This window comes from Diuraphis noxia, unplaced genomic scaffold, assembly GCF_037042655.1.
Source record: "Diuraphis noxia isolate RWA-SAM2 unplaced genomic scaffold, SU_Dnox_SAM2 contig0003, whole genome shotgun sequence".
NCBI classification, from domain to species: Eukaryota; Metazoa; Arthropoda; class Insecta; order Hemiptera; family Aphididae; genus Diuraphis; species Diuraphis noxia.
This window is the reverse complement of record NW_028301713.1, coordinates 73252925-73280825: the sequence shown is the minus strand read 5'-3', so window position 1 is coordinate 73280825 and position 27901 is coordinate 73252925. Positions and strand designations below refer to the sequence as shown.

The following is a 27901-nucleotide window of genomic DNA, read 5'->3' as shown; positions in this document are numbered from 1 at the left end:
ACTTAGAGTAGATGAGTTATTAGATGCAGTTATAATTTGTGTAAATACTTTTTAATGTAGACAAAGTTTCTCACACTATAATAAACACGCATACTTAATAATAAATAATATTCAAATTGTATATTATTTAGCTTTTTATTATGAAAGGTATTATTCTTATTATCTACGACTTATCGGAGTGCTTGTTTTTACGTTTCAAATATTACGCTAAAAAGTGAATTTACATTTAATTCATAGCTGGTAACCGATCGAATCGAAATTGCTCATTTATATGTTCCAGTATCTTATATTTATTTCCTATTTTATTGTACAGAATTATGATATTGTTAACTATTATTAATTCGGCACTCGTCTTATGATTATAAAAATCGTGTTGATCGTGGGCAGCATCTGTTATTACGCCTCTGGCGGAACACACGTATTTCGATACGCCGTATGCAATCTGTGTCAATGAATGCGGGTAAGTGTTTTTACTTTCATTTAGATGGTATTAAGTTGTAAACATTAAATTGTATTGGATATCTAATAAATATAATGGTTTTCTGGCTTTAAATGTTTTTGTACAATCCTTACATCATTGAGTTATTTATTTAATTATTGGTATTTTTTTTCATACTAGGTAGATACTTAGGTACTTAGACACAATTAAGTTTACAAATAAATTTTTCACTGTCAATATGTGTTATCCAACTATTAATTTAATGTTTAAAAAAATGTAAATAAGTGAAATTTTTTGATCATTTAATAAATATTTTAAATGTCAATGGGACCAACTCACTGTAAATTTTATGTAGCATATGCTTCTAGTTAGAGGCAATGTATGTGTCATGAATCACTATGAAGTTTTTAATTATTTAAATTAATTCTCTATAAAAGCCAACCTTGAAGGCTTAACAAAATTTTTGAGCACCCGTCTATGGTTTTTGATTTATTTATTGATAATCAGAGTTAGTAACATACTTAAATAGTCCATGTAATTACATACTCTAAAAAAAAATTTAATTAAAAATTGATGATAGATAGTAAAACAAATTTTTAAACTAACTCGGTAGGTACTTATCTAATTTATTTTATTTTTTTTGTATCTAAGAAATAAAACAAAACTGATATGTATGAAAAGTAAGTGTATTTTAAATCTTAAACTATTAAGTAACTTAAAAAAACTTATATTTTAATTCTTTTAAACCTAAGCCTTAGGTTGTTTATTATTTTATTCTTATGAAGTTAATTAAAAAAAAAAAAAAAAAATTAACTACAATTTTTGAATTGTTGTATCTATAGTTAATAAAGTATAAATAGAATCAAAATATATAATTCACTGATCTGAAATTAAAAGAAATATTTTATATTTACTTGAAATTGCTATAGCAAAGATTTATTTTATGTAGGTTTAATTGATAATTTATTCTTTTATCATAGACACAATGTCAATAAAAAAATCTGTGAGTGCTTAATCTCTGCATTTTCTAGGCATTTAATAGGCCAATTATAAGGCTATTGTGTAATAATAATTTTTTATACCTCGATGGTTCCGTTCTTGAATTTTTTTAACAGATTTTGATTCTTAAATATCAAAAATATGAAAAGTGTTAATTTTTAAATTGGGGTGCTAATCTGTGCCTCTCTCTAATTGCGCCTATTCATTTGACTTTGTTTTATACTCGTAATAACACTATGTGTGCTGTTACGTTTTTGTAATTATAATAAATAAATAAAAGACACTTAGTTAATTTCGGGGTTAATTTATATGTAGGTGCCCTATTATGTACCACATATTATATATTTTATACCCTTTATATAATGTATGATTAAAGTCGTAATACTTATAATTTATTGATGGTTTGATGTACAATTTTCCTTATGAACAATAAATATATGCTTATGATTACTAAATGATTATGTATGTATTTGATTTTCCATAGAATTTGCTTATAGTTCCAATTTAATGGACTTTTATTGATTATTCAACTTTAAATCTTTTAATTTGTTCTTATTCATTAAAATTAAAATAAGTTTATATTTCATGTGACCCATTTTTTTAGTTTTAATAGGTACTTTATTATAATTGTTCAAAGTATTGGTGTATATTTCATTTTCCATTCATATATTTTTGGTTATTAATTTATTATGAATCTTAAATTTATGAATAATTTATTTTATCAATAAGTATTTTAAATATTTATATGAGGTAATTAGAAACAACTAAAAGAAATCCATAGAAACACTTCAATTTGTGTATTCTTATTAAATATGTTTTTATTTTTATGTATAATTTTTTAATTTAAGTTAATGAACTTGGTAATAGACATTCCTAAAATTATTTTTAATAAACTTGGAACTTGAGCTGGACCTATTCAAAGACTATATAGTTACAACTAAACGATTATAAAGTAAAACTTGAGGTAAAACTTCTTTAAATGGTCATCTCCATTGTTTTTTAATTTAGTCATGTTGTTTAGTATCATTGAGTGTTATATTGGGTTATTGGGTATATTATTAATATTTGTATCACTAGTTGATCATATAGGTACTTAAATATTAACAAAAAAATTTTCTTTAAGTTTTTATTATATTAAATACCTTTGAATGATTTAATATAATTATTACAATATTAATAACTTGGTATAGGTTTTGATTTTTCGATTAACAGACAAATGTTCAACAAAATAATAGTAAAGGCATTTATAATAATAATAAATAGAATGGTTTTATTACTTTACATATTTGTACCTATTACTACATTACTAATAGTAGGTTATGTATACATTACCTAATGAATAATAATCAGCTATGAGTTTGTAATTTTTATTTAGATACCTTTTAAAATTTCTTTAATATGTACCTATATATTTATGTACACAATAAATAGCCAAGGGTGTAATAAAAATCTTGAAGTATGCATTTAACTTGATATTGTAATGGTTTAGCTGTAATAGTCACCATTGAAAGCCTAATAATGACAAAAAAAAAAAAAAAATACTTGATATTGAAAAAAATCTATGCTATTATGGTAAATCTAAAAATTATCAAAACTAGTATATATTTTTTAATGAAAAAAATATACATTTCGTAAAATTAGTAAAACTAAAAATATATTATAAATCTCTTCTCTGATATGTCTTCATTCTTACTCTCACAACCCAAAGTTAAAGTTGTATCAATTATGATTATTGTCTATATAATTGTATGCGTAAATTTTTTTTTTTTATTAATAAAAACAACAATATATTTACAATCTGTATACATTTGATACAATAAGTAAATTTTATAACATTATTTACAAGACATGTGGGCGTGATAGAAGGGGGCATCCAGTGACACTAAGATTACTTATAAAAAAAATTCCATCATATGCCAAAATAAAATGATATTATTTTATTTTGTTCAACAAGAAACAAATTTGTATCTCTAAACTAGCTTTACTTATAGCAGTTATCATTCAATTGGAATAATAGAAATAAATATGCAACTTCATAGAAATACAAGCCTAATCTACAATTCCTAGTTAATTCTCATATAGTTATAACATATAAATAGTACAAAGGGATTCGTATATACATACTGGTATTCAGTGGCGGCTTGAACTTTTTTTCCCTCGAATCACGTTTAATATTTTTACACCACCCACCCTAAAATATAGTTATTAGTTATTACTTATTATTGTACATTATCTGCTGAGTACACAAATTATATTTATTATTTATAATTTAATATTTAAATACCAACCTGCAAAAATGGTCCAATCTACCTTTTCCAACTATAAGACCTACCCACCCAACCACTCATTAATATTTTTGTGAATCACGTGATTCAAATATACTCCCTTCGAGCCGCCACTGCTGGTATTTTATTAGTATTTTAATCCCAGTTTTAATTCTTCTTTTTTCCTTCGCCTTCTCTCTCAACTATTTGGGGTCTGCCACCCTGGTGGCTCACCTTAATTTCCACTTACTACAATCCTTAGCATCCTCCTTACAAACACCAGTCATTCTCATATTGCACTCTATGACTTAAAACCATATTTTTTTTGGTCTTCCTCTTCCTTTTTTTCCATCCACACTCAAGTTCTTTGTCACTGAAACTGCTTCAGTTTTTTCTCTTCTTAAAATATTTTCTAGTCATCTCAACCTATTCTGATACAATTTGTCAACTATTAGAGCCATTCCTATACTGGCTATATTACCTCTTATATACTCATTTATTATTCTACCCTCTCTCAGTTTCTCGTCACTCCACTCATCCACCTTAACATTCTCATCTTCGCAACGCTCATTTTCCTCTATTATTTTATCTAATAACCTAACGTTCCTATCCATACATCATTGCCGGCCTTACTGCTGTCTTATAAAATTTACCTTTTAACCTGTTTGGGATTTTTCTATTGCATAAAACACCTGATGCTTCTCTCCACTTCATCTATCCACACTTAATCCTATGCATAATATTTTCGTCAAAATCACCATTCTTTTGTAGTACAGATCCTAAGTACTTGAAACCATCAACTTCGTCCACTACCTTGTCCACCATATTCACTACATGCCTATTCTGATTTATTCTTTGGACTCTATCTTCAAGATAGAAATTTAATTCAATATACACAGTATTACTTCTACTAATTTTTAATCCTTTACTCTCAAGTGCTTCCCTTCATTCTTACAGTCTATAGTTCGCCTCTTCCAGACTCTCCAATCATCACTACATCATCTGCAAACAGCATGCACCATGATACCTCATCTTGTACACTTTTTGTAATTTCATCTATTACTAAAAAGAATAAGAAATGACTCAATGCTGAACCTTAGTGCAACCCTAAACTCATCAGTTTCACCAACAGGGCTTTTAACCCTTGTGTTCGCTCCTTCATACATGTCTTCAATTACACTTACATACGCCTTTGGCAACCCTTTCTTCATAAATGCCCATTTAAAAATCTCTCTAGGAACTCTGTCGTAGGCCTTCTATAGATCAAAAAAATCATACATAACTTCCTTTTTTACTCTTTATACTTTTCCATTATTTGTCTTATATAAAATATTAGCTTCATTGTGGACTTGCCAGGCATAAAACCAAACTGATTTTTTTAATTCCAGTTTTAATGCAATAAACAATTGATTGTTCATTAGTTTGTTATGCCAGTATATACAATTTTTGTAATGTAGTATCTTAATTTTTTTTTGTAGTAGTAGTAAATTCCTTACCACTCAATATATCAAATATGTCTTACCGCTTAAGATTAATCTTATTTTATATGATGTGGAAATGAAAATGGTCACATTTTTGTTTACTGTTATGATTTAGTCTATGCAAGCAAACGTGATGTTCTTTTTAATTTAAATTTTGATATGATTACTGTATTACTGTATCTATTACATTTAAAACTACAAGGACAATTTTCTAACATCAAAAAACAATATTATATATTCTTGTTAGTTGCTAATTATGAATTGGCTTACCAATTGTCTGAAATTTTCTTGTCCATACAGTTTAAATGTATTATGTTTTTCATTAAGAATGATAAAAACATTAAAAACCAAATATGAACCATGATTGTAATTGATACATTATTTTTATTTTATATACTTTATTATCAGGAATAATTACCAAATGAGTTCTACCTATATTTTTTCTATTATCTATAAATGAAACTTTTTTTTTTAATCATGCTCACCTTTTTTTATGCATAACTTATACATAAACTCAAATTATGATTTTTGAAATTTTCAAATTCATTTTAAGACCATATTTTCAAATACTTGAGATTTTTTGTACCACTTTTTCGCCACTGGACACTACTTATTTAATATCACAAACAATATCAGAATTTAAATAAAAGTATTATTAAAGGGAACATAGGAACTTTAACTCAATCAGATTTCGGGACATTCCCTAAAAAATTGAATGTATTCATTTAAATTTTCTCATTTTATTTTTATGAATTGTTACTTATAGAAAATATTGAATATAAAAATATTATTGTTGTTGTGTGTAGAATCATACACACTGAAATTTTACATATTTTTTAAAATAAGTGTGATAGGAATATTATAAAAGAAAAATGTTATTATGTAATTTGCTATATATATATTAACCTAACCTAGCTTAACCTGAATAAATTTAAACACCTTAAACATCATTCAAATTCATTAAGAATAAAAACTTTGTTTACATTTTATTTAAAAAACAAGTGACCTTTACATATTGTTCACTAAATATGAAGATGAACATGTGATCTAGCGTTCATGAACTGAAATCAATTTATCCCTATAATATATGTTATAATATTATATTTAATTAATTAATTGAAACTTCAAAGATAATTTTACTTTTCTTAAATGTCTTAAATCATTTTATCATTATTTTTAATTTTTTTTTTATTACTCATTCTAAAACTATGAAACAGGTTATTTGTTTTCTCTTTGCTTATTCTGTAATCATAATATTTGCTGCATTTTTTTAAGATGTTAAATTATTATTAGTTATGTCACACTAAAACATTAAATTGTATTTGTACACTTTCTCTTTTTGTTTTCTTTTAGGTAAATTTAAAATGTATTGATATATTGTGATTTACATATTATATGGATTTATACAAATTGTAGAGAGATTATAATGCACAATTATGTATTCATTATTTGTTTGTACTTAGTAAGTTTATGTTGATTATTTTTTTAAATAAAGTACATGTATAGTTACATAATACTATTATTATTACTGATATTTATCTTTCTTTGATCTAAACTCTAAAGTATAAATCTTTTAATTTTATATTTATTTATATATACACAATTTATAAAGAATTATTTTCAGTTATTAATATACTGTTTGTACTTACATTTCTTATGTTTTTTAACACTTCTCTGCTAAGTTTTTCCTGAAACGATGACAACCTGCTAAATTGGAAATTTTATTACCAGACTACTATTTTAGACTGGAATTCAAATTAAATATATTATTATGTATCACTATATATTATTTTTTATATACAAAATTGAAATACAATCTTCGCCTTTGTTTCAGTCTACTCATTGATATCTTACCATAAAGTTTTGTTTTAAAAACACCCATGGTTGAATGCTATGTATAATCAATAATATTTTTCAAGCGTAGATGGTGCTTTCAGAATCAATCTGTAGTGTCATAACTATCTACTATTTGTGTTACCTTATACAGTTATACCTATAGTTACTTAATTTGTTTGTAATGATGAGATTAAAAATAAAAATATGATTACATAATAAAATATAACATAATATTGTCATAAAATTGATTTCAATAAATCCCTGCTCTATGAATTAACAAATTTAAACAAGGTTTATACCTACGTATTTTTTTTTCTTTAATATTTATAGCTAAAATAAATTCGTTTATATCAATCAATTTTGCTGTCTGTGATAAGATGATAACCTATTATTTTGTTAAAATTTATTTTATATCATAATATATAGGACATAGGTAGATATAAATTAATTCTATAGATTTATACTAAAGCCTTGGATGAGTTAATGACAAAGTACAAATTGTAATTTAACCAAAATAGGTATGATATAATAAAATTAATACATATTACCTGCGTCTGTATGAATGGTTATTGTATGTAAATGCAAAAATTTAGATTATATTTAACCTTCATTTTAGAATATTTAAGTTATTCATTAATTTCTTCTCGCTTATTAATGTATGAAATGTTAGTCTATTTACAAAAATAAAAAGTAATATATACACATTATTAAATAATTAAAATGTTATTTAACAGTTACATTTTATGTTATAAATTGTGGGTGTATCTAAACTTTTTAAAATTGTTAAAAAAACGTTTGATTGGGTGGCATAAAAGTTGACTCTTTAATGAATCTTAAGTGAGATAATAGTCTTAAACATTTATAATTAATTAATTTGATGTTAAACCCTACATAAGAATAAACAATTAAACATTTTTTTATTGACATGTCAAGTTTATTGTTGTTTATTTTTCACTAAGTATTTATAATATAATATTGTTATTTATTGAATTTATCCCAGAATTTATTAAATATTATAATAGTATTATATTTTACTATATTGTTGTTTAAAAATATACCATATTATAGAAAATGATTATTTTTTCGTGTTGTCCCTATTTCATTGAAAAATAATAATTGTCTGATTGATTAATTTTTTGTTTTTGTTAGGTTAGGTTAGGCTAAAATTATACAATTATCAAGGATAATCATTTAAAAAATTTAAAAATCTGAAAGAAATTACTCAGTAAGGCCCTCTATTATTGTGTGTAAATATATAATGTGACTTAAACGTCACATAAATTATTAATTCACTAATTAGTTGGACATCAACAGTCATCATATTATATTATTATATATACGAATATATAGTAACTTTCGCCTGCTATATCTGTACATTATATAATGCAGGTATTATATAACAGATTTATATGATTGGACTGATTGGCTAAAGACCGGTTGTCTGTTCAGTTCAAATCTTCTATACACCTATTACTTTTCCGAAATTTTGTTTAGGAGCTTGGGTTGAGAGTATTATATGTGTGACCCACCTAAAGTAACACAATGTTATCTAAATTATGCATTCTATAAATTCATTATGAATTATGATATAAATTAAAAAAATTTTAGTATCAGATTATCGAGTATCAAACCATATCTAAATTATGAGAGTATAACATGAAAATGGGGGTTAGCATGCTTAATGAATCGTTGTGAATCGTCTTTTATATTATACAATATACATAATTGTATGAAAAAACTAGTTTTTAAATATAACACGAAGAAAAATAGCTTTTGTAAAGTAATGTTAGCCTTATCTATATTATTACTACTGGATTTCTTATACAAAAATATGTACATTTTTGTTGATAATAAAGTGATAAATATTTATTTACCTATGTTTTTATATATATTTTTTATGGAATGTATTATGTTATCACTTAATATACATATTTCTAACATCATACAGATAAAATTTTCTTATTCTGATAAATTAACAAATAAATGAAAGTTTTTAGTCACAAACAGTAGTAATAGATTAGATTATTACTATACTTATTTTTAAATACTAGGGATAGGGAATTTCGGGAATCATACATAAATTGCAAAATTGAATTAGCTAACGCATTTTTACACCAAATACTTACATGTGTATTAAATTTAAATATATTTATTTTTTTGATACATTTCAATTTAAAAAAACACTTATTCTGGTTAAAAATTTAAAAACAAAAAAATAGGTTGCAATTGGAATATTGTATTGTAGAAATTGATTATATATTAGCAGAATTGATTGACTTACCCAGGCCATAATTATCTGGTTTTTAATTATATATTTATATCAATACAAAAAAAGGGAGAAAATATTAATCGCTAATGGTATCGAGTACTTGAGTATATCTCGTGTTAAATCTTAAGTTTTAATTTAATGATACTTAATTTCATATTTGCATACGAAAAACGATTCTAAACTAAAATGGTTGGTCAGTCTGTATTTTACTATAAAAAGGATATCTTTTGATATATTTCTGGTTTTGTTGTGGTAATTTATTTTATTTTCAGTAATGCCGTAGGTTGAATTAGTTTTAGTCGAGAAAATTGGACTGGAAAATGTCAAATTCAAATCTACTTTTTAGAAATTTTTTTTATAAGCATTTACAGTTCAAATATTGACTTAATACGTAAAAATTACGGCAATTTTCAAATTATCTTAGATAGAAATTCATAAAGTATTTTCCTTTTATATATAAAATTTGAAAATTTAATACAAGGCTCCTAAAATATTTTTACAATAGCAGTTGAAAAATAAAAGAAATATATAGCCAACATTTTTTTTACATGCATTCAAATACATGCCAACATCGACAACATAATTATTAATAAGTTTTATTACTATAGGCTATATTTGGAATTTGGATTGATTCAATATTCAGTAATAATTAGGTATAATTTAAATAATTCAATATCTGCAGAACCGAATGATAGTATCGTATTTTATTTTAGTTATTTTAAGAAAATATTTATAGTATTTACCGGCGTATTTACCTATAATTTATATTTAATTGTAAAATTTCCCAATATAGTTATTATTAAATAATTAACCAACTATATAAAACTCAACTAGGTTATCGAGTAAAATTCATTCAAAATTATTAATCATAATATGAAGATTGTAAAATGAACGAATACTATTCGGGTTTTGGCTTAACCAGAATTTTTTTTTGGATGTCATTAAACAGAATCATTCGGGTTATATTGGATTTGGATGTTTAAGTTTTTAAAGATTTTTAAGGGTATCACGGATTCTAGTTAATTCAGTGAGAATGTCCTGAAGCTATTGCTTTTTGTGTTTCTGTAAAACATATAAGACTAACACCGGGTATAAAAAATGTTAGTACATTTTTATAGAACCATTTCTATGAAAAATATTTATATACACGAACCATAGATATATATATTTGTATATATCTATGACACGAACATATTTTTTAAAATTGATTGCAATATTTACATATTGATAAGCGTGAAGTGACTCAAAAAAAATTTTCAACTTTGCATATTATATTGATATATTGAAAAAAAATATGCAGTCATTGAAATCCTGTTTTAAATTTCAAAATGTTATTCCTTGTACATTAATTTAAACATATTTTTCAACTATAAATGTACCTCATAAAAGTAAAACATGTATTTTTATGATTATTAAACAAGTTATTCATATTTTACTATGTTAAGCCTTGCACACACTTCCTAACACAAATTATATTTTTTTTTATTCTAAAAATTCATCTCATATTTGTACAGACTACAGACATTTGAGACATTATGTAGGTAGATATTCAGTTCACCACAATAGTGCATACATACGAAAATATGTAGTTTGTTTATATCTTAAAAATACCAATATATAAAAATCTAATCTTTTTAGTAACATAATGTTTTTGGATTACTCTGTAAAAAATGTATATTGTGTAATGTATGTGTGTGTGTGTGTGTGTGTGTGACATCATAATATGGTATAGTTATAGCTTTATATTATGTTTATGTATACTAGAAAGATAACAAAAAATAATTAAATAGAGAAAGATTACCGTAACCTAGATGAAGGTCAACATTTAGATCAGTTTGTGTCTTAACTCTAAATACATTTATAATTATATTAAATAATATAAATACATATAAACAACATATAATTATTTAGCCATATAATAGTGATAAATGGAAAAGATAATAATAACTTGTAGGTAGGTAATACATAAGGAAATACTAAATTTTATGTTTGTCATTTTATTTTTGTATCTTTTGTTTATTGTTAGATGACTATGCTTGATTATGCTTCAAAGGGTTAAATGGTATTGTAGTTGTAAAATTGTTTACAAATTTAATTTTTATTAATAGGTACACAGTACACTTAATTTTTTGTTTAAATTATATTAATTTGTTTTTATTGAATTCAGGCTTGTAAAATAAATTAAATAAACAATAATGTGTACCTTATAGAAAAACAATTAGGTAAATTTATAAGTATATGATGTAGCATAATATGCATTGTCTTAACATGAAATAAAATGATACCTATATGTTTGGTTTTTATATTTCCTCGTTATATTAATTTAATTATTTTTTGCATTAGTTAAATTTATCTTTGTATAATGTTCAAGGTTTTATTTAGGTTAATCTCTGATTGACTTCTATGTTGTAAGGCTATAATTTTTTTTAACCAAAATTATTTAATTATTTAGCTTCTATAAGTTAGTTTATTAAGTAGGTAATTAATCAGATAATTAACAGTGTTTGAGAAGGATTTGAAGGTAATTGCAAATTGCTGGTCCATCAATTTCGTCCAATATTTATTATGTCCTTACATATCTATTTATAATTGTTTAAAAGATCATAGATTTTTCATTTGATTAACTACTAAATATTATTTTGTTTCTATATATTTTTCTAGAAACTGTCTTTGAACCATTAAAATATTTTATACGGCACCTATTTTAAACTGAACAGATTAAAATGGAATCAATAGTTTAATGAAAATTGTAAAAACATTTATCGATTTATGATAAGTACCTACATGTTAACTGCAGTAACTTATCAAAAGTGATTGTCATTGTATTGTTAAATCGAAATAAATTGTTTTAAAAGCTTAAAATTATTAAAATGTGAATGATTCTCAGTTTATTTTAATGATATGTTATTTTGACTATGATAAAATAACATAGAAATTATCATTTATTTGATAAAATTTGTAATTTTAATTTCTTAGACATGACTTCTGAAGTAGTGAATTGAGAATACAAGCTCATTCATATGTTATATTCTACATTTAATTCATAAAATCCATGTTAATAGTCTAAGAAAGGTATCCTTGATATAGAAAGTAAAATGTATTGATATATATTATATATATTATATTTTAATTTAAACTAAGTCATTAACCTAGTAGATTTAAGTGATATTTTATTTTCACACATTTTTTCTATCAATTAATAGTCGATGACATTGTTCCCAATGCCACTTTTGTTAAATAATGAATATAATCTAAATTTGCGATGTAGGTATATTTATTTATTTTATTATTTTTATTGGTCAAGGTGAACACCAACTTTCACTAATCCAACCACGTACCATTGCCATTTGTGCTTCTTGTTCAGTATCAGTACTGTCTGTGTGATGTTATAACTTATATCTTATATCATCCAAATATAAGAAAGAAATATGTAGTGATTTGTGATAACTTTAAATCATTAATTTTTTCTTTATTATGTTGTATTGCATAGACAGTAGAAATAACAATCGCGGTATGAGATCCAAATCGTTACAAGATTTACCTGAAGCCAGTACAAGTGCAGCTGCGCCCACACGTAAAAGACGTATGCCGAGATTTTCTTTACGCCGACTTTTGTATTCAAATACATTTTTGGCAAGACACTTGGGAAGTTCACAAAATGGCAAACGTCGAACTATTATTACTGGTATGTTTGTAAAATGGTCTGTTAATTCAATTGACTTTATGATAGTTACCTTTTAAGTTATATAATTTAATTTTACCATCAAATTAGATATTTTGTTATTTAGGTAATTATTACAAATTTTTAATTATACTATATGTATTAATGGTATTATTAATAGCTTAATATTTCTTTAAATATTATTTATGCAGTTTGATTCTAAATTTTGATCTATTTATAATTGTATACTTTATTTTTGGTTAGGTGCATTATATGTTATCATTTGGAATTTAATGGACATAATATATTTATATTTATGTTATTTGTACTTAAGCTAATATTTAATATAATTTTATCCTGCTTATTATTAATCTAAGTGAACTTAAAAATAGTATATTTCTCCATCGTTGTCTTACAATGTTATATATTTAGTATATCAAATATCAAATTTACAACCTTCAACAACGTAGCAATTTTAATATCAAAGTAAATTTATGTTTTATCAAATTTTTAAGTGTTAGTAAAATTTATAATGTTTTGATATGTTTTTTTTTAATTGTATGGTATGATAATTTTTCAATTATATTATACTTGAAATTATAATTATTATTAAAATTAGAATATTTTAAAAAACACCAATGAGAAAACCCAGATAATAAATTTCATTTAAATATTATATCAAATCCTAAAATGTTTCAAATTCTATATTTTGTATTACCTATACAAAACTAATATACCCAACTATAATAATTCTTGAAAAACAATTACCAGCTACATTTTTAATACATATTCTAATTAACTTTTTGTGATGTAGCTTTTTTTAATCTGCGGAGACAACAAATACAGCTACAACGTGTCCTTTTATTTCTTGTTATTGTAGGAAATATATTAATATTATTTTTAATTTTAATTTACATGTTACTGTAATTTAAAAAAATATATATATAAATAAGTTTTTTAGGTTATTTCAAATATCATAAAAATCTTTATGCATCACTATTTGTTGAATTATTTTTTATCTGATTTTTAAATGTTTATCTTATTAAAATGAATTGCAAAATCCCCAAAACCATCATACATAATTATTTCTTATGTATTATTATAAGATATTTATTTTACCCTAAATGATATCATGTTGGCAAATTATGATTTTATTATTCATCCTTTTATTTGTTGATAAATTATGATAATCATATATCATAAGATAAATTTGATAAGTATTTATTTTAGGTGGTCCTAGTGTGGCAGATGTAACCGATTTTGAAAAAGCTCCTTTAGGATTTGGACAAAACTATACAGATCCTAAAAAGGTTACTCCAGTATGTAACATCAAAGTAAGTAATTACTAGGTTATTGAATATTTTTTCCTATACAAAATTTTATTAATTTGAAAACAATTGGTATTATGTTTTCATACTAAATTATTAGAATAAAGTGCATAACCTACCTAACAATTTCTGTTGTCTGTGTGTCACATTATTAATTGCTATGACTACAAATACAATTGTTGATTCATTAAATTCAATTTGATGATTTTTTAGCAATATTCCTGGATAAATTGTTATTATTATATAGTTTTATTGACATTTTTTTAGAATATAAAATTAATTAATTGTTCTGTTATTCATGTTCTTCCAATATTGTATTTGTATTCAACCTGTTTTATCATCACATCTTTTTTGAGTACCTAGATTTGCTGTCTTATTATTATATTTAATTAAGTAATACTCCATTAGTGACTTTTAGATTTTGAACAAAGTGAGGAATGTATTGATTTTACAATGATATGTTTTTTTTTTTAATTAAATTTTTTTTTTGTGTCTGTCATCACGTTTTGGAGTAAAAATAATGCTTTGATTTTTGACTTCAGCCTCTTTTTTAAAAGGAAAAGTTCACCAAGTTAGTACTTAAGGGGTCAAAAGTAAAACGTTTCCAGTAGTTTTTAAAAGTGTTGGGAATAATCCTAAAAAAGTAACAAAAAAAGGGAATTTTTACGCAAAATCAGTTTTTGACAAAATCAATTTATTTATTTTGCTGTAACTTAAAATTGAATCACTGTAAATACTTAAAAATTTCAATAACTGTTTATATTAGCGTTATATATTTAAAATTAAATTTTCACAATATTTTGATTTTTTAAAGCTATTTATAGACAATTTAAATTTTCGATTTTACCAAGTTTTTTTTGAAATGCCTTTAAAAAATATTTGGCTAACCAAAAAATCTTTAAAATTTAATACAAGTTTTATTATAAGTTGTACTTATTGTAGTAAAAGAAAATCATAAATCGTTGGTTACAATTTTTGTTTATAAGCATTTAAAGTTCAAATGTTTACGAAATATGTAAAAATTGCAAAAATTTGAATGGAACTATTAATTTTAAAATTTATAAAATTGTTGCGATTTATACCTTAGGTTGAAAAGCCAAATACACAATTCTCCATAACTTTTTCTTCAAATAACTGTAAAAAAAAAACTCCAGAGTCAATATAGAAATCATTCTGTGAATGTATATTTAATAACATTAAATGATTGTAGTTGATTTCTTCTTGTCTTAAAATAGATTTTGACATTTTGAATTATAAACTTTTAGATTCTTAACAGCTATAATAAATGCAGTTTTATATACTTTTTAATTTTCACCATAATTCTAAGTTTTTTGAAATAAAGAAGAAGCAATTAATTGATGAAATAAAACAGGGAAATAAAATATATAACTAAAATATAGTATGAGAACAAGGAATTATAAAGCTTATTATTTAACAGTTTTTTTTTAAATTTGTTTTCTTATGCAGGTTTTTAGTAGTTAATTATTAAGGATGGACAAACCTTGAATAATCAAGGTCCTTAGATCTTTATAGTTTATTTTCTTTATGTTCAATTTTTTTTTGTTCTTCAACAAATCTATTTCAATTGTTTTTAAGTTTCTGATTGGCTGTTATTAAAATATTACGACTTTACACAGGAATTAGGACTTATTATATATAAAATCCATATTTGTTTGTAGTACAAATATTTGACTATTATCTGTCTAAAACTTAAATTCTTATTTTTGTAGTTTAATAAATATATTTTTAAATATTTTACACGACATGTGTTTTTGTGGAAAACAATTAGATATGTTTACTACAAAAGTCTACTATACATAATTATCTGCACTATGGAGTTTTGTAAAAATATTTTAAATCTTTTTTACATACAATTTAAATTTTCAATATTACATTCATACATTATTTATACACAAACTTTTCATTTAAGGAAAATGTAATTTTGTAGATTTGATACTTAGTAATAATAAACTACTTACATCATAAATTACGTATAAATTGATTTTTGATGTCTTTATTATAGTTTTATACTTAATTTTTTTTCACAGGATAAAAAAATAAAAATAAAAAATAAACTGATAATTAACATTCAACGGTTGTGAGTGAATATAAAATTTAAATACTTAAACTATTTTATGCAAATAAGGTTACATTTATAATTTTTATCTCATACAATTATATGCAATTTTGTGTTACCAGATTGGTGCTCCAGTTGATGGTCTATTAGAATGTCCATTATGTCTAGCTAAATTTGATGAAAATTATTTTGCCAAATTGTCAACTTGTAATCATCGTTCCTGTTTTGACTGTTTTCAACAATATTTACGTATAGAAATATGTGAATCACGTGTAAACATTACCTGTCCAGAGTGTACTGAGGCTATGCATCCAAATGGTATATTTTTATTTATACATTTTTTATAGTTTTATAATTTTTTTTAATGTTTAATTCATTTCTATTTAGACATACAAAGTGTACTCAATAATCTAGCCCTTTATGAAAAATATGAAGATTTTATGGTACGAAGGGTGTTAGCAGTTGATCCTGATACTAGATACTGCCCTTCACCTGATTGCAGGTAAGTTGTTTTAAGGGTCCAAACAAAAAATAAAACACAATCATTTTTACCTTAATATTATATCATTCTAATTAATTGTATATTCAAATTTAATTTTATATTAACACATTGGCAGATAATTATTAATACATTTTGGTTTCATATGTGTACCTAAATGCCACTTTTTCTTTACTGCTATTTCAGTTATGTCATTATTAATCTAAAATGTCTTTAATTTCTGTCCCACAATATTAACATTTTTTATATTTTACTATGACAGTAAACACAAAAAAAAAATATATATTTATACTGTATATTGTATGTTTATTTATAAATTTAATGAAAACGATTTCAACACTACTCTGCTTTAAATTCAGTATTAAATTGTTCAATGTGCTTTACATGGGCAATACTACTTTTTTGATAAGAAACCATTAAAATTATTACTGCTAGTTATGTCACATTTATAAGGGTTTTTTAAATACTGACATTGTAGTAATATTTTAGACTTCAATTTAAATAAAAAAATTAATAATTTACTGTAATAACTGTGGCTGATGTTAGTTATATCCTTATTTATAATATAAGTTCTATCATTAATTATTTATGATATTTTATATAATAAGTAAATGTGGAAATGTTAAATAGTAATTCACAATTTATCACTCGACAACCTAACCAAAATAAAATGATAATAATATTAAATGTACAATTATTATTGATTATTAAATATTGTATAGAACAATTATTATTTATAAATTAAAGATTTATTGTAATCTATAGAATTACCTTATTTGCTGTATTAAATGATTTTTGTTTTTTAAAAGATTTTATCATATTATTGAATATTTGGAGACTGCTAAATTTACTTAAGTAGTATGTTAGTATTAAATAATAAAAAAGCTATATTGTTTTAGTTATGCTGTTATTGCGGCGGGTTGTGCCAGTTGTCCAAAGATAAAATGTGAACGTCCTGGTTGTGATTCATACTTTTGTTACCATTGTAAAGCTGCATGGCATCCTAATCAAACATGTGATTCTGCTAGGGCAAAACGATCATCTAATATGAGAACCTCATCTTTAACATTTAGTACAGATTCACAGTCACGTATGAGATGTTAATAACATTTTTAATCATCTACACCATAGTAACATAAAATATAATTTTAGGTGAAGACATTAAGCCATGTCCTCGTTGTCAAGTTTTAATTGTAAAAATGGACGATGGATCATGTAATCATATGACATGTGCAGTTTGTGGAGCAGAATTTTGTTGGTTATGTATGAAAGTAGTTAGCGATTTACATTATCTTAGGTAATAGAATTTTTATATATATATATATAAATTTGATAAGTATTGTAATTGGTTTTTAAATTATTTATATATAAACTTTAATTTTAGTCCTTCAGGTTGTACTTTTTGGGGTAAAAAACCCTGGTCTAGAAAGAAAAAGCTTTTATGGCAATTAGGTACATTGGTAGGAGCTCCAGCTGGTATTGGTCTAATCGCAGGAATTGCAATACCTGCAATAATTATTGGTAATTAACACTTATTGCTAAAATTATGATTGAATTGACTCAATATTCATTATGTGATGTTTTTTATTTATAGGTGTACCTGTTTGGACTGGACGAAAAATGTATACTCGTTATAGACATTCAAGCCGATTAAAACGAAATTTTGCTATTGCTGGTGGGGTATTAGCTGCTGTGAGTATTAAATTCTGAATAATTGTAGATATTATACATAAAACATACATTTTGCCATCTATTATACTTAAACTAAAAAAATATGACGGTAATTAAATAAGTAATATTTTTTTCACAAGTTATATATCAATTGGTCTAGCCCTAGAGGCAAATGAATTTGATTATATTAATTTAATTATTAGGTATAGAACTGTGGGTTCAAAATTATTTTAAGGTTTTAGTTAAACATATTAGACTTGAGATTGTTTTACTTTATTTTTCTGAGGGATCATAGTTTATAACAGAAGGAACATTTGAGAATTGTATTTTTTCTTACATTTATAAAAATAATATTTCCCTTGGGGATATTATATTAGTATACTTTTTGACCAGTGAAATTCAGCTTTATTCATAATTTACAGTGGTGCCAAATACATACTTCAGGTCAATTTAATTGTCTACAAAATTAGGTAAGGGGTAAAATAATAGAGTATACTTCCTAATCTTGCTGCTATAATTTTATTAAACACGGGAATTTCATTAAATTATGCGTATATAATCATTTAGGCCCATTTCTCAGTTATTTGAAAGGATAAGTGGGTCAATCAAACTATTTGAACTGCCAATTTCAATTTTATTTGGTGCCACTGTATGTAGGTATAGACTTATACAGTACCTAATCGTTTGACTTGAAATTACTTACAAATCAATTATTAATTTCAATTTTATAATCAATATTATTTATTATTACTATAGTAAGTAAAATCACATAATACGAGTAGTATGGACAGCACCGTTACATTAATTTAGGCAACATAATTTTAACATGTCAAAATGTAAAGAATCAGTAAAAACTGGTTTAAAAAGAAAAACATAACATGTTTATACATTTGTTTTGAGCTATAGGATCTAATAATAAATAAATTACTTAACATACCATATTAAGGTTATACTAACAATATAAAGACTTTTTGAATTTGAATATGTAAGATAAAATCAATATGTTGATAAGGCTTTAACAATATTTTTCTAACATTAATATTTTTCATAAATTCTTAACACTTAAAAAAAATTACCTTAACCTCAAGTGTCATCTGAATTCGCAAAACTAATATAAAAAGTAAAAGTGAAATAAAACCATTATTTTTAACAAGTATATTTTTCTCTATGTATTATATAGTGTGAAAGCTCTAAAGTTTTTACTTGAAAAAGGAGAAATATGTAATAAACAAAGATAAAATTGAATAAATACTATGCTGAAATTTCAGTTAAATGTCTGTTGAAGATTTCTTCAGCTTGTAGATCGGTCAACAGGTCTAGTAATCTTTGTTCAGTTTCTTCATTGCCTAAAGCAACATCCACTGAACCTATACACAATAGTACTGCTAATAACTTTGATTCCTTCATGTCTTCGTCCAAATCAAATCGGCTATATTCTAGTTGTCCTTCTATATCTACACCCAATTTACTCGCATGCGTTGTTAAAGCTTCCCAGTAGATGTCTACCAACTCATTTGAATGGTTTCGTCTGGTTTCCGTTGACAAACTACTTACAAGCAAAAGTGCGACATCGTTAGTTGGTCTACTATAAGATATCATTTGCCAGTCTAATATTACACATTGATCCTGTTCTCCAAACATTAAATTGTTACACCAGAAATCCGTGTGAGTCATCAACCCCATCGGTTCTTTAGGTATCATTAGTGATCCAATTATTTGTTTAGTAACACGGCATAGAGATCTAAGTGTATTGATTAATGTGTCATATTGTGGCCCTTTAGATCGTAGGAAAACGTGCAATTGTGGCATTCCTCGTTCGACGAGTGCTTGGTAAGATAGTGTGGCTCGGGATGTTTGGAATAAGAACGGCCAACGTTCGGTGAGCGGCCCGTGCTTAAGTTTTAAGGCAAGAGACGTGGCGTGAATTCGAGCTATAGAACGTAGGGCGAGTTTGGCCTCTGTGTATGTCAGTCCAGTGGAAAAATTGGCTGCTGTATATCCCCGTTTGGATAAGTTTTCCAATACCAACATCGACTCGTCTTTACCACTGGCACTCATACCAGCAAAGTAACATTTGGCAACTGGCATGTCACCAATAGCAGAACGATTTTGTTTTGTTAGTACATCTTCTTCGAGATTTCTTAACTCAAATAATACCTGTAATCAAATTTGAATTATTAGAAATAAAAATAATTTATAATACAATATAATATTATGTGCTGTTAATAATAAAATAATTCGTTTTTTCTTATTTTGATGCTGCGTTTTTAAAATTATTGATGTCTTGCTTAAAAATTCGAAAAACACTATATATTTTAGTAAAGTGATATTTGTTTTGAATATTGAAGCATTTTGAAAAAGTCAGTTTTAGGCGAAGGAAGGTTTGTTTTATAACAGTTATATTATTATATATGTATACAAAGTGATGTATAATTTTGAAGCCATATTGTAACGAATAATAATATTTTCATGGTTTAATTTTGCTAAGAATGCTCTATCTGTAATACATTTTAATAGGAGAGATGTGTTGTTAGAATTTAATTTAAATTTTAAATTGTAAATTTTGTATTTGGAAAAAACCAATTTATGATAGAATAAAAGTGGGTTAATTAATTGTGATCAACGTAATTACATATTTATTCTATAGACAAGATGATAATCTCTATTGTTTAATGGTTGATTTTTTATTATTAGCATACCTATAAAAAGTATATATTAGCACAACCCATTGTTTTAATTATTATTTTTTCATGTTTATTTAAATTGATAATATTGATGGATACCTATTCATTTTTTGGTTGGTTTTGTCCGCAAGCGTTATAATTAATTTTGTGGCATAGTAACAGACGACGTATCTGACGCTTGTGCTGTGAGGGGGGGGGTCTCACGTTTATGATACTCAGGGTCGCGTGTGGTTAGGCGGTAACAAATAACATTACGCATATATATCTCTATGCTCTCGCTATTTCCTTGACTGGAATTCATTCAAAGCATCTGTGGGAGCTACAACCGCATCACCGCAGCCTAGCTATTTTTTGTTAATGATTGAAACGAACGGTCAAGGTCTATTGCACTCACGATAGGCGTTATGTAGCCATGACAATTACCGCGGTTCGTACGGATTGAAATTTGAAATCGAATAACTGATTTACAGACTATAATTTACATGCATAGATTACATGCGTATTCCACCTAATTTCAGGTGTCAGTCATGCATAGAGGCGGTGAATTTTTAGAACATCCAGTCCACATCCGTTGGTGGCTTCTATTTAATGTATTTGACAAATGTCGTGTACAGTTCGCCTACAGTTGCAAGAGAATGATGGAAGTGCATAAGTGCTATAGAGGTGATGTGTGGGTGTGGGGTAAGGTCAGTGAAATAGTTTAGTGGATTAGGTGGAGGAAGAGGACCCACCGTGTTGTAAAAGTGAACTTCTCTGTAGTCGAACTGAGCCTCGAGTACGAACGCCCTGGAGTAAGGTTCTTGTGGCAGGCTCTTGATGACCACGTCCAGTGAGTCTGTGCCCGGGACACCGTCCACCGCGTACACGATGTGGACGGCCACTATAGAGCTGAGCACGTTGTGTGGGTCAGACACCGCGGGCGTGGCGATGGTCCGGTCACAGATCACAGTGACCGCGTCCCGCGGCTGGCCGATCAGCCGGCTGATGACGCCTGATAACCAGTCCGGGTCCGCGGGCAGCGGCTGCCTCTGATGCTCGTCGTCGTCATCGCCGGCGGCTGATGCGGCTACTGACGACATGGCCGAGGATCGCTAACGATGCCTCGAGGTCGGGGGCGTATGGACAGCACTCGACGTCTGACCGTGTGGCGGCGGTGTGTAGTACGCGTATTACACGACAATACTGGCCACGTCCGCGCGCGCGTTTATGAAGGCGGCGGCGCGACTGCGTGCGCGCGCGTGTGTAAGTCTGAGCGTGTCGACGACCTGCATCCCCTGGGTCCCCTCACTGCCACCGCCGCCACCCTTAACCGCCCCTCATCCCAGTATCGGCAACCGCCGACTCAGTCCCCTCCCCCGCACTGGAAACAACGTGGAAACGTCGGCAGATCGCGATCTCTCCCCGCCGCTGGTACAATACGATCTCCCTTCTGCACTGCGCAGTCTCTTCCGTCATCTTACGCTTGCTCCCGCCGCCTCGCTTCTCCCCAGACTACAGCCATGGGTGTGTGCAATAGCGTACTACGTCATCCGTGCTGCGACCCATCAATACCGCGGTGTTGGACCAGCGGTACAGTGACGTAATTTTGGGACGATAGAGAGATGAGATTGCGCAAAGCAAATAACGAGAGATGAAAAACCGATAGTAATTTTAATTAATTTCCATACGATGAAATGTTATGATGTTGTAAATACGCGTACTATGGTCGGCGATTGCTGAGTAGAGGAGGATTTGGCTTTATAAATTACTGAATTCTAAATATTGGAGTTAGTATATAGTTTTCATCTCTATAGCTGAAATACCAATCCAGATATAAAAAACATTTTTGTTTTGTTGTTTGTATTGAACCTATGTCAAATTGTCAAATAAATCAACACATATTTTTGTTTTTTTTGTTCGGTATATGGAAATATTTTATTCGATTATTGTTTACTGTACAATATGAAATATAAATGATACGCGAAACATACATGTTTAATACTTTTAAATTTCGATGAAAAGATGTGGTTTTGCTAGTAAAAAAAAATTAAGGCCAGTTTATTGTAAAATTGTATAATTTGACTAAATCACTGTGCTTAATATGCTTATATAAACCTATATATAACTTAATTTTATGTATGTATTGATGTTGCGTTCTCGTTCTCTTAGTGCCTATCTAAATCAATTCCCATACAGTAAAAGGCACATATTGTTCACTATTACACAGAAATTTATTTATTTTGATTTAATTTTATAAGAGTCGTTCATTTTATTGTGTAGCCATGTAGGTATAGTATACTAATTATAGGGCTAGGTTTTATATGCGTTGGTTGGTATGTTTTTTTGCAAAATTCTTTTTAAAATTTGATTTGTAATCCACACGAATCACCTAATATTGATACAAACGATCTATTTCAGATTCTGAACGTATGTACGTTGTATACACCATGTATGTGTGTGTGTGTTTTCTTAAATTTTTTGTATTTGTATATTACACTTTACCCACGATAAGCAGTAGAAATAACGCTTTGGGTTACGATTTTTACAAAATTAGTTAAAATTACTAAAATTTTTAATTTATTTTGATTTATAAGTTCGTAAACAGTTCGTTTCTTTTTATATTTAAAATTTGAAAATGTAATTAGCTCTTTTGCACTTTTTTATCTCTCTTCTAACGTTTTATGTTTGTTTTTTCATTGAAGTTTGATTAAATTTTTTTGAGACAGAATATCAAACTCAAAATTTTGTTGTTGGTTTTGAATTTTTTATCAAAACAAAAATGTTCAGATGTGGTCGACATATTATAGTCCTATTAAGACTTACTAAGATAATTTTGTATAATTAAGAGTTCCACTGTCAGTTTTTCCTATTTGTCGTAATTCTATAATATATTAATATTACAGTTTTATTTATTTATTTTTTTTAAGAATAAACAATCTGTATCATTATTCATCAGAAGATTATTCCACAGAAAAAATAATCATGCCTCATCAATGTATCGAATTTTGATTTTTTTTTTTTAGTATTAGTACTTTTTAACCGGTCTGATCACATCCCAAATTTTCTTTTTACTTTCAATTGAGTTAGAAAGATAGGTTTAAAAAGAACAAATATTGTGTATTCAAATTCATAGTTATAATTTTGAAAATCGAACTTTGATTAAAATGTTCTCTTCTTTAAGGGGACTGGATCGTTTTATGTTTTAAGAGTTTAATACGGATTATTAAGGCGATTCATATGACGTACATTTGGACTATGTAAATGCATAAGTATAGGTACTGAACTACTGAGTAGTAGATGGACATAATTATTATTGCGTGTTTCCGAAAATCGCTATCACGCTACACTAAACAACTACCACCGGATGGGGAACTCTCGCATGCGCAAGGGCGTGTCAATACGACAATATACATCACGATAAATGAAATATATTCTGGTTTGCATAACTAAATCAGATGGTAAATTGAACATACTTCCTGAATTCCAATAGTAATTTCGGAAAATTGTTGAATTAATAAGCTACTAGAATCTAGATCATGCTCTTTAGGATTCACTTTTCTGATTTAAATCAGATGTGCAGCTTAAAATAAATACAAATGTAAATATGTAATACTATTATTATATGAAATTTTTGACAAAAATATCTTAATTTTTAGGTCCTTTAAAATGTTAAATAAACTTTTTTAAAAGTCTAAATATTTTTTTTTTAATTCATACTTAATAAATTAAAATCAGACATTTCAAAGATTTGTAATTAATACGTTTATTGGTCTAAAATTCTAATACGTATGAAAAATATGCGTGCTTTAATTCTCTAGAGGACGTACGGTAACATTGGCATTTGTTGTCTCCGTCTTACAAGTGCATAACATACCAAATTTACCCTCGCAGATCACGTGTAGCTTCGTTAGTTTAAAAATTAGAATTAATCGACTTCTTATGAAACTTGATGGTATAAACATTATCTGTGTTTGTATGTGGTTTTTTTTACATTAGTTTAGTTTTAAAGTAAATTAACAGTATTCTAATCTATGCTATTTTATATATGCGAAATTCGTTAAAAAATTATAATATCGTAAAATTCTTTAGAGGTAGTTGATTTTAATTATACTAATTCATTAAATGAGTTTAAACTAAGGCGGAAAATATGTAAGAATGCTTTTGATTCATTCAAAAGTAATAATAACAAAAATATTCAAAGAACCTCTTAAAATTCTTTTCTGTTACTAATTTTTTTTATGGAGATTATCATGAAATTCATTGTTTATTTCTTTTATTTTTATTGCATACAAATCTTAGCTCAGTAAAAAGTTACCTTGAATATGAATTTTTGTCAATCAACTGAGATTTACATATATTCAAGGCACATTTTAATTTTAATTTTAAGTGAAAATTGACATAATTATTTATATTCTACCTTCTGTTGTTTTTGCTGAAATCGCTAATTTATCTTATAATTTTATTTACAAAGTTTTAGTGTTACAAGGTTCTGACCTATATTATTAATCAATCATAGTTATTATTCCATTTATTGGATCCATTGTACTTTAAAACCATACCGAGCTTATATAAAGAGATAAATGTTGATTCCATAAAAATATTTCAATTATAAGTTTTTCTACTACTTTAAATTTAATTATAACACATTAAATTATAAAAATACACTATTATTATTTAAAATTATTTTTTCTCAGTTTATTTAGGGCTATTTAAATTGAACCAGAATGGCTCAGGTCATAGGATAAAGTACCATATAATATTACAAACAAAACTTAAAAACCCAGCATACATGTAAAACTAGTCTGCGTGCATAAAATATTTGTATGATTTAAGTCTTCTTTAAATAGATAATTTTTAAGATGTCAATTTTTTGGGATGGTTCTTAATAAATTAAAAATACATTTTTATATCTTTCAGTTGATTGCTGCACCAGTTATGGCCAGTTTAGCTGTTGGGATCGGTGTTCCAATATTATTATTTTATGTTTACGGTGTAGTTCCAGTATCTTTGTGTCGCTCAGGTGGCTGCGGAGTTACCACATCATCAAATGGAGTACATTTTGATTTTGATGAAGAGCACAGTGCTCCTAAAACAGTTAATATTGATTACTTCACAACCCCTGGTAAGTAAAAACTTAATATTAATATATTTAAAAAAATTGTTCAGATATAAGTCTTATTTTGTTTATAGATGGTGATACAGTTAGTCATGGTGCTGAAATTGGCAATCCTTCCATTGGAGAACCATCATTCTGGAATGATTGGGATGGTGATACTGCATTAGGAAGAGATGCTGATAGAGAATCAGCAAGTACTGTTGCATTAGCTGGCAGTTTATTAGCTCAAAAGTAATTATTTATTTCATATATCAATTAACTATATAGTGATAATTTTTACCAAAAATTCAAGCATACATTTACAACAAAATTAATATAAAAACTGTAGTATTTATTTAACACAAATTAAGAATGAGTTGAATTTAAGCTTACAGGAACTCAAACTTATATCTTATTTTAAAATGTTTTTGTGCTTCCTAAGTTTGAACTGTAGTGTATGTAGACTGTAAAAAATATTTTAAATTAATTAAATTAAAATAGTGGATCATTAAGCGTACATTTAAAAAACATTTTTTTTTTATTTATAAAAACTAATCTGATGTCATACCCAAGCATTTTGAACTTGATTATGATCTAAATACTTTTTTCAAATTTAAACTTAAAATTTTCAAGGATTTCTAACTGATTGAGTTTCATAAGTTTAAACTGTTAATGGGTTTGAAGAGTTTCTAGAACATATCCCTAATTTACTAAATTAATTAATTTATGTTCCATAAGAGTTGACAATAGTGAAACGGCGTCTATGCGTTCTGGTCATAAAACTTCAGCTGATGTGAGTGATGAGACACAATCACAATCGCAACAGCCTCTCAATTTGTCTTTAAGTTCATTAGAAGAGTTGACTGCTGGCCTAATGCGACGTGTATTGGGAAATAATGATGAAACCGATACTCCGGCTACATCGATTAGATCACGTACCGCCACCGAAGTGCGTTTTGGCAATACAGTCAGCATTATTTCTCCACCAGTGATGGATTCCCATCAAAATTTTTTACCTCTCAGGTAAAAATTGTACCATATATTTGATGTTCTGTAGTTTAATTATAACCTTTCCTTAATTTTTTATAGAGGATTTGTAAGAAATTTGCTGTGTAGAACGTCAAGTGAACTGCCAGCCAGCTCATAATAATATCATACATTTGTATTATGTTTTTTTCTGTACCTAAGAAATTATACCATTTACAGGGCTTTATAATTTGCTCTCACTTAAACTGGTCTTTCTATCTTTAGTTTGATATTTGTATTAATGTTTTGTTTTCATGTGTTTATAACTATATTTGTATAATTATATAATTATTATAATTTATTTATCATAAATAAATATATATACATAATTTTTCCTTTAAAGCAACTGTGATCACTGGGGTTTTACTACTATATTTGTTTTGTTTTTTTTTTATTGTTACATACAATTAGTAGATTATTATTACAAAAAATGTTAACAATATAGAATTTATTAATTGTATGAAGTAAAAAAATAAAATAGAAAGTTACATTCTTCTATAACCTAATTTATTTGTTTAAGAATAATTATTGCATTACAGCTATTAAAATAATTCGCAATCCAAAAATAATATCGATAATTGTGTTTTAATTAT

The 27901-nt window shown here is 26.5% G+C and overlaps 2 protein-coding genes across 3 annotated transcripts; one reads left to right on the top strand and one right to left on the bottom strand.

Moving 5' to 3' along the window:
• Positions 1-27814, top strand: LOC107162366 (E3 ubiquitin-protein ligase RNF19A-like). 2 transcript variants are annotated; one of them, XM_015509234.2, is made up of 13 exons: positions 1-460; positions 12779-12973; positions 14180-14283; positions 16477-16672; positions 16742-16856; positions 17753-17943; positions 18006-18150; positions 18238-18374; positions 18448-18545; positions 26105-26309; positions 26378-26534; positions 27021-27305; positions 27372-27814. In XM_015509234.2, the coding sequence occupies exons 1-13, from the start codon at positions 436-438 to the stop codon at positions 27427-27429; spliced, it is 1911 nt and encodes a 636-aa protein (XP_015364720.1). In that variant the 5' UTR covers positions 1-435; the 3' UTR covers positions 27430-27814. The 2 variants fall into 2 exon arrangements, with proteins under 2 accessions (XP_015364720.1, XP_089078422.1); XM_089222296.1 differs by lacking the exon at positions 1-460 and adding an exon at positions 1091-1119.
• Positions 19665-22435, bottom strand: LOC107162367 (uncharacterized). Its single transcript, XM_015509235.2, has 2 exons — positions 21940-22435; positions 19665-20681 (listed from the first exon to the last, which is right to left on the bottom strand). The coding sequence occupies exons 1-2, from the start codon at positions 22285-22287 to the stop codon at positions 19776-19778; spliced, it is 1254 nt and encodes a 417-aa protein (XP_015364721.1). The 5' UTR covers positions 22288-22435; the 3' UTR covers positions 19665-19775.
• Positions 27815-27901: the final 87 nt, after the last annotated feature.

What these genes read in the sequence shown, in the direction of transcription:
- LOC107162366 (XM_015509234.2), top strand. Translation starts at nt 436, where the DNA reads ATGCAATCTGTGTCAATGAATGCGG. An exon ending in GGCAGTTTATTAGCTCAAAA is followed by an intron (nt 26,535 to 27,020) that starts GTAATTATTTAT and finishes ATGTTCCATAAG; the next exon opens with AGTTGACAATAGTGAAACGG. An exon ending in CAAAATTTTTTACCTCTCAG is followed by an intron (nt 27,306 to 27,371) that starts GTAAAAATTGTA and finishes AATTTTTTATAG; the next exon opens with AGGATTTGTAAGAAATTTGC.
- LOC107162367 (XM_015509235.2), bottom strand. Translation starts at nt 22,287, where the DNA reads ATGTCGTCAGTAGCCGCATCAGCCGCCGGCGATGACGACGACGAGCAT. An exon ending in AAGTTCACTTTTACAACACG is followed by an intron (nt 20,682 to 21,939) that starts GTGGGTCCTCTT and finishes ATTTGATTACAG; the next exon opens with GTATTATTTGAGTTAAGAAA.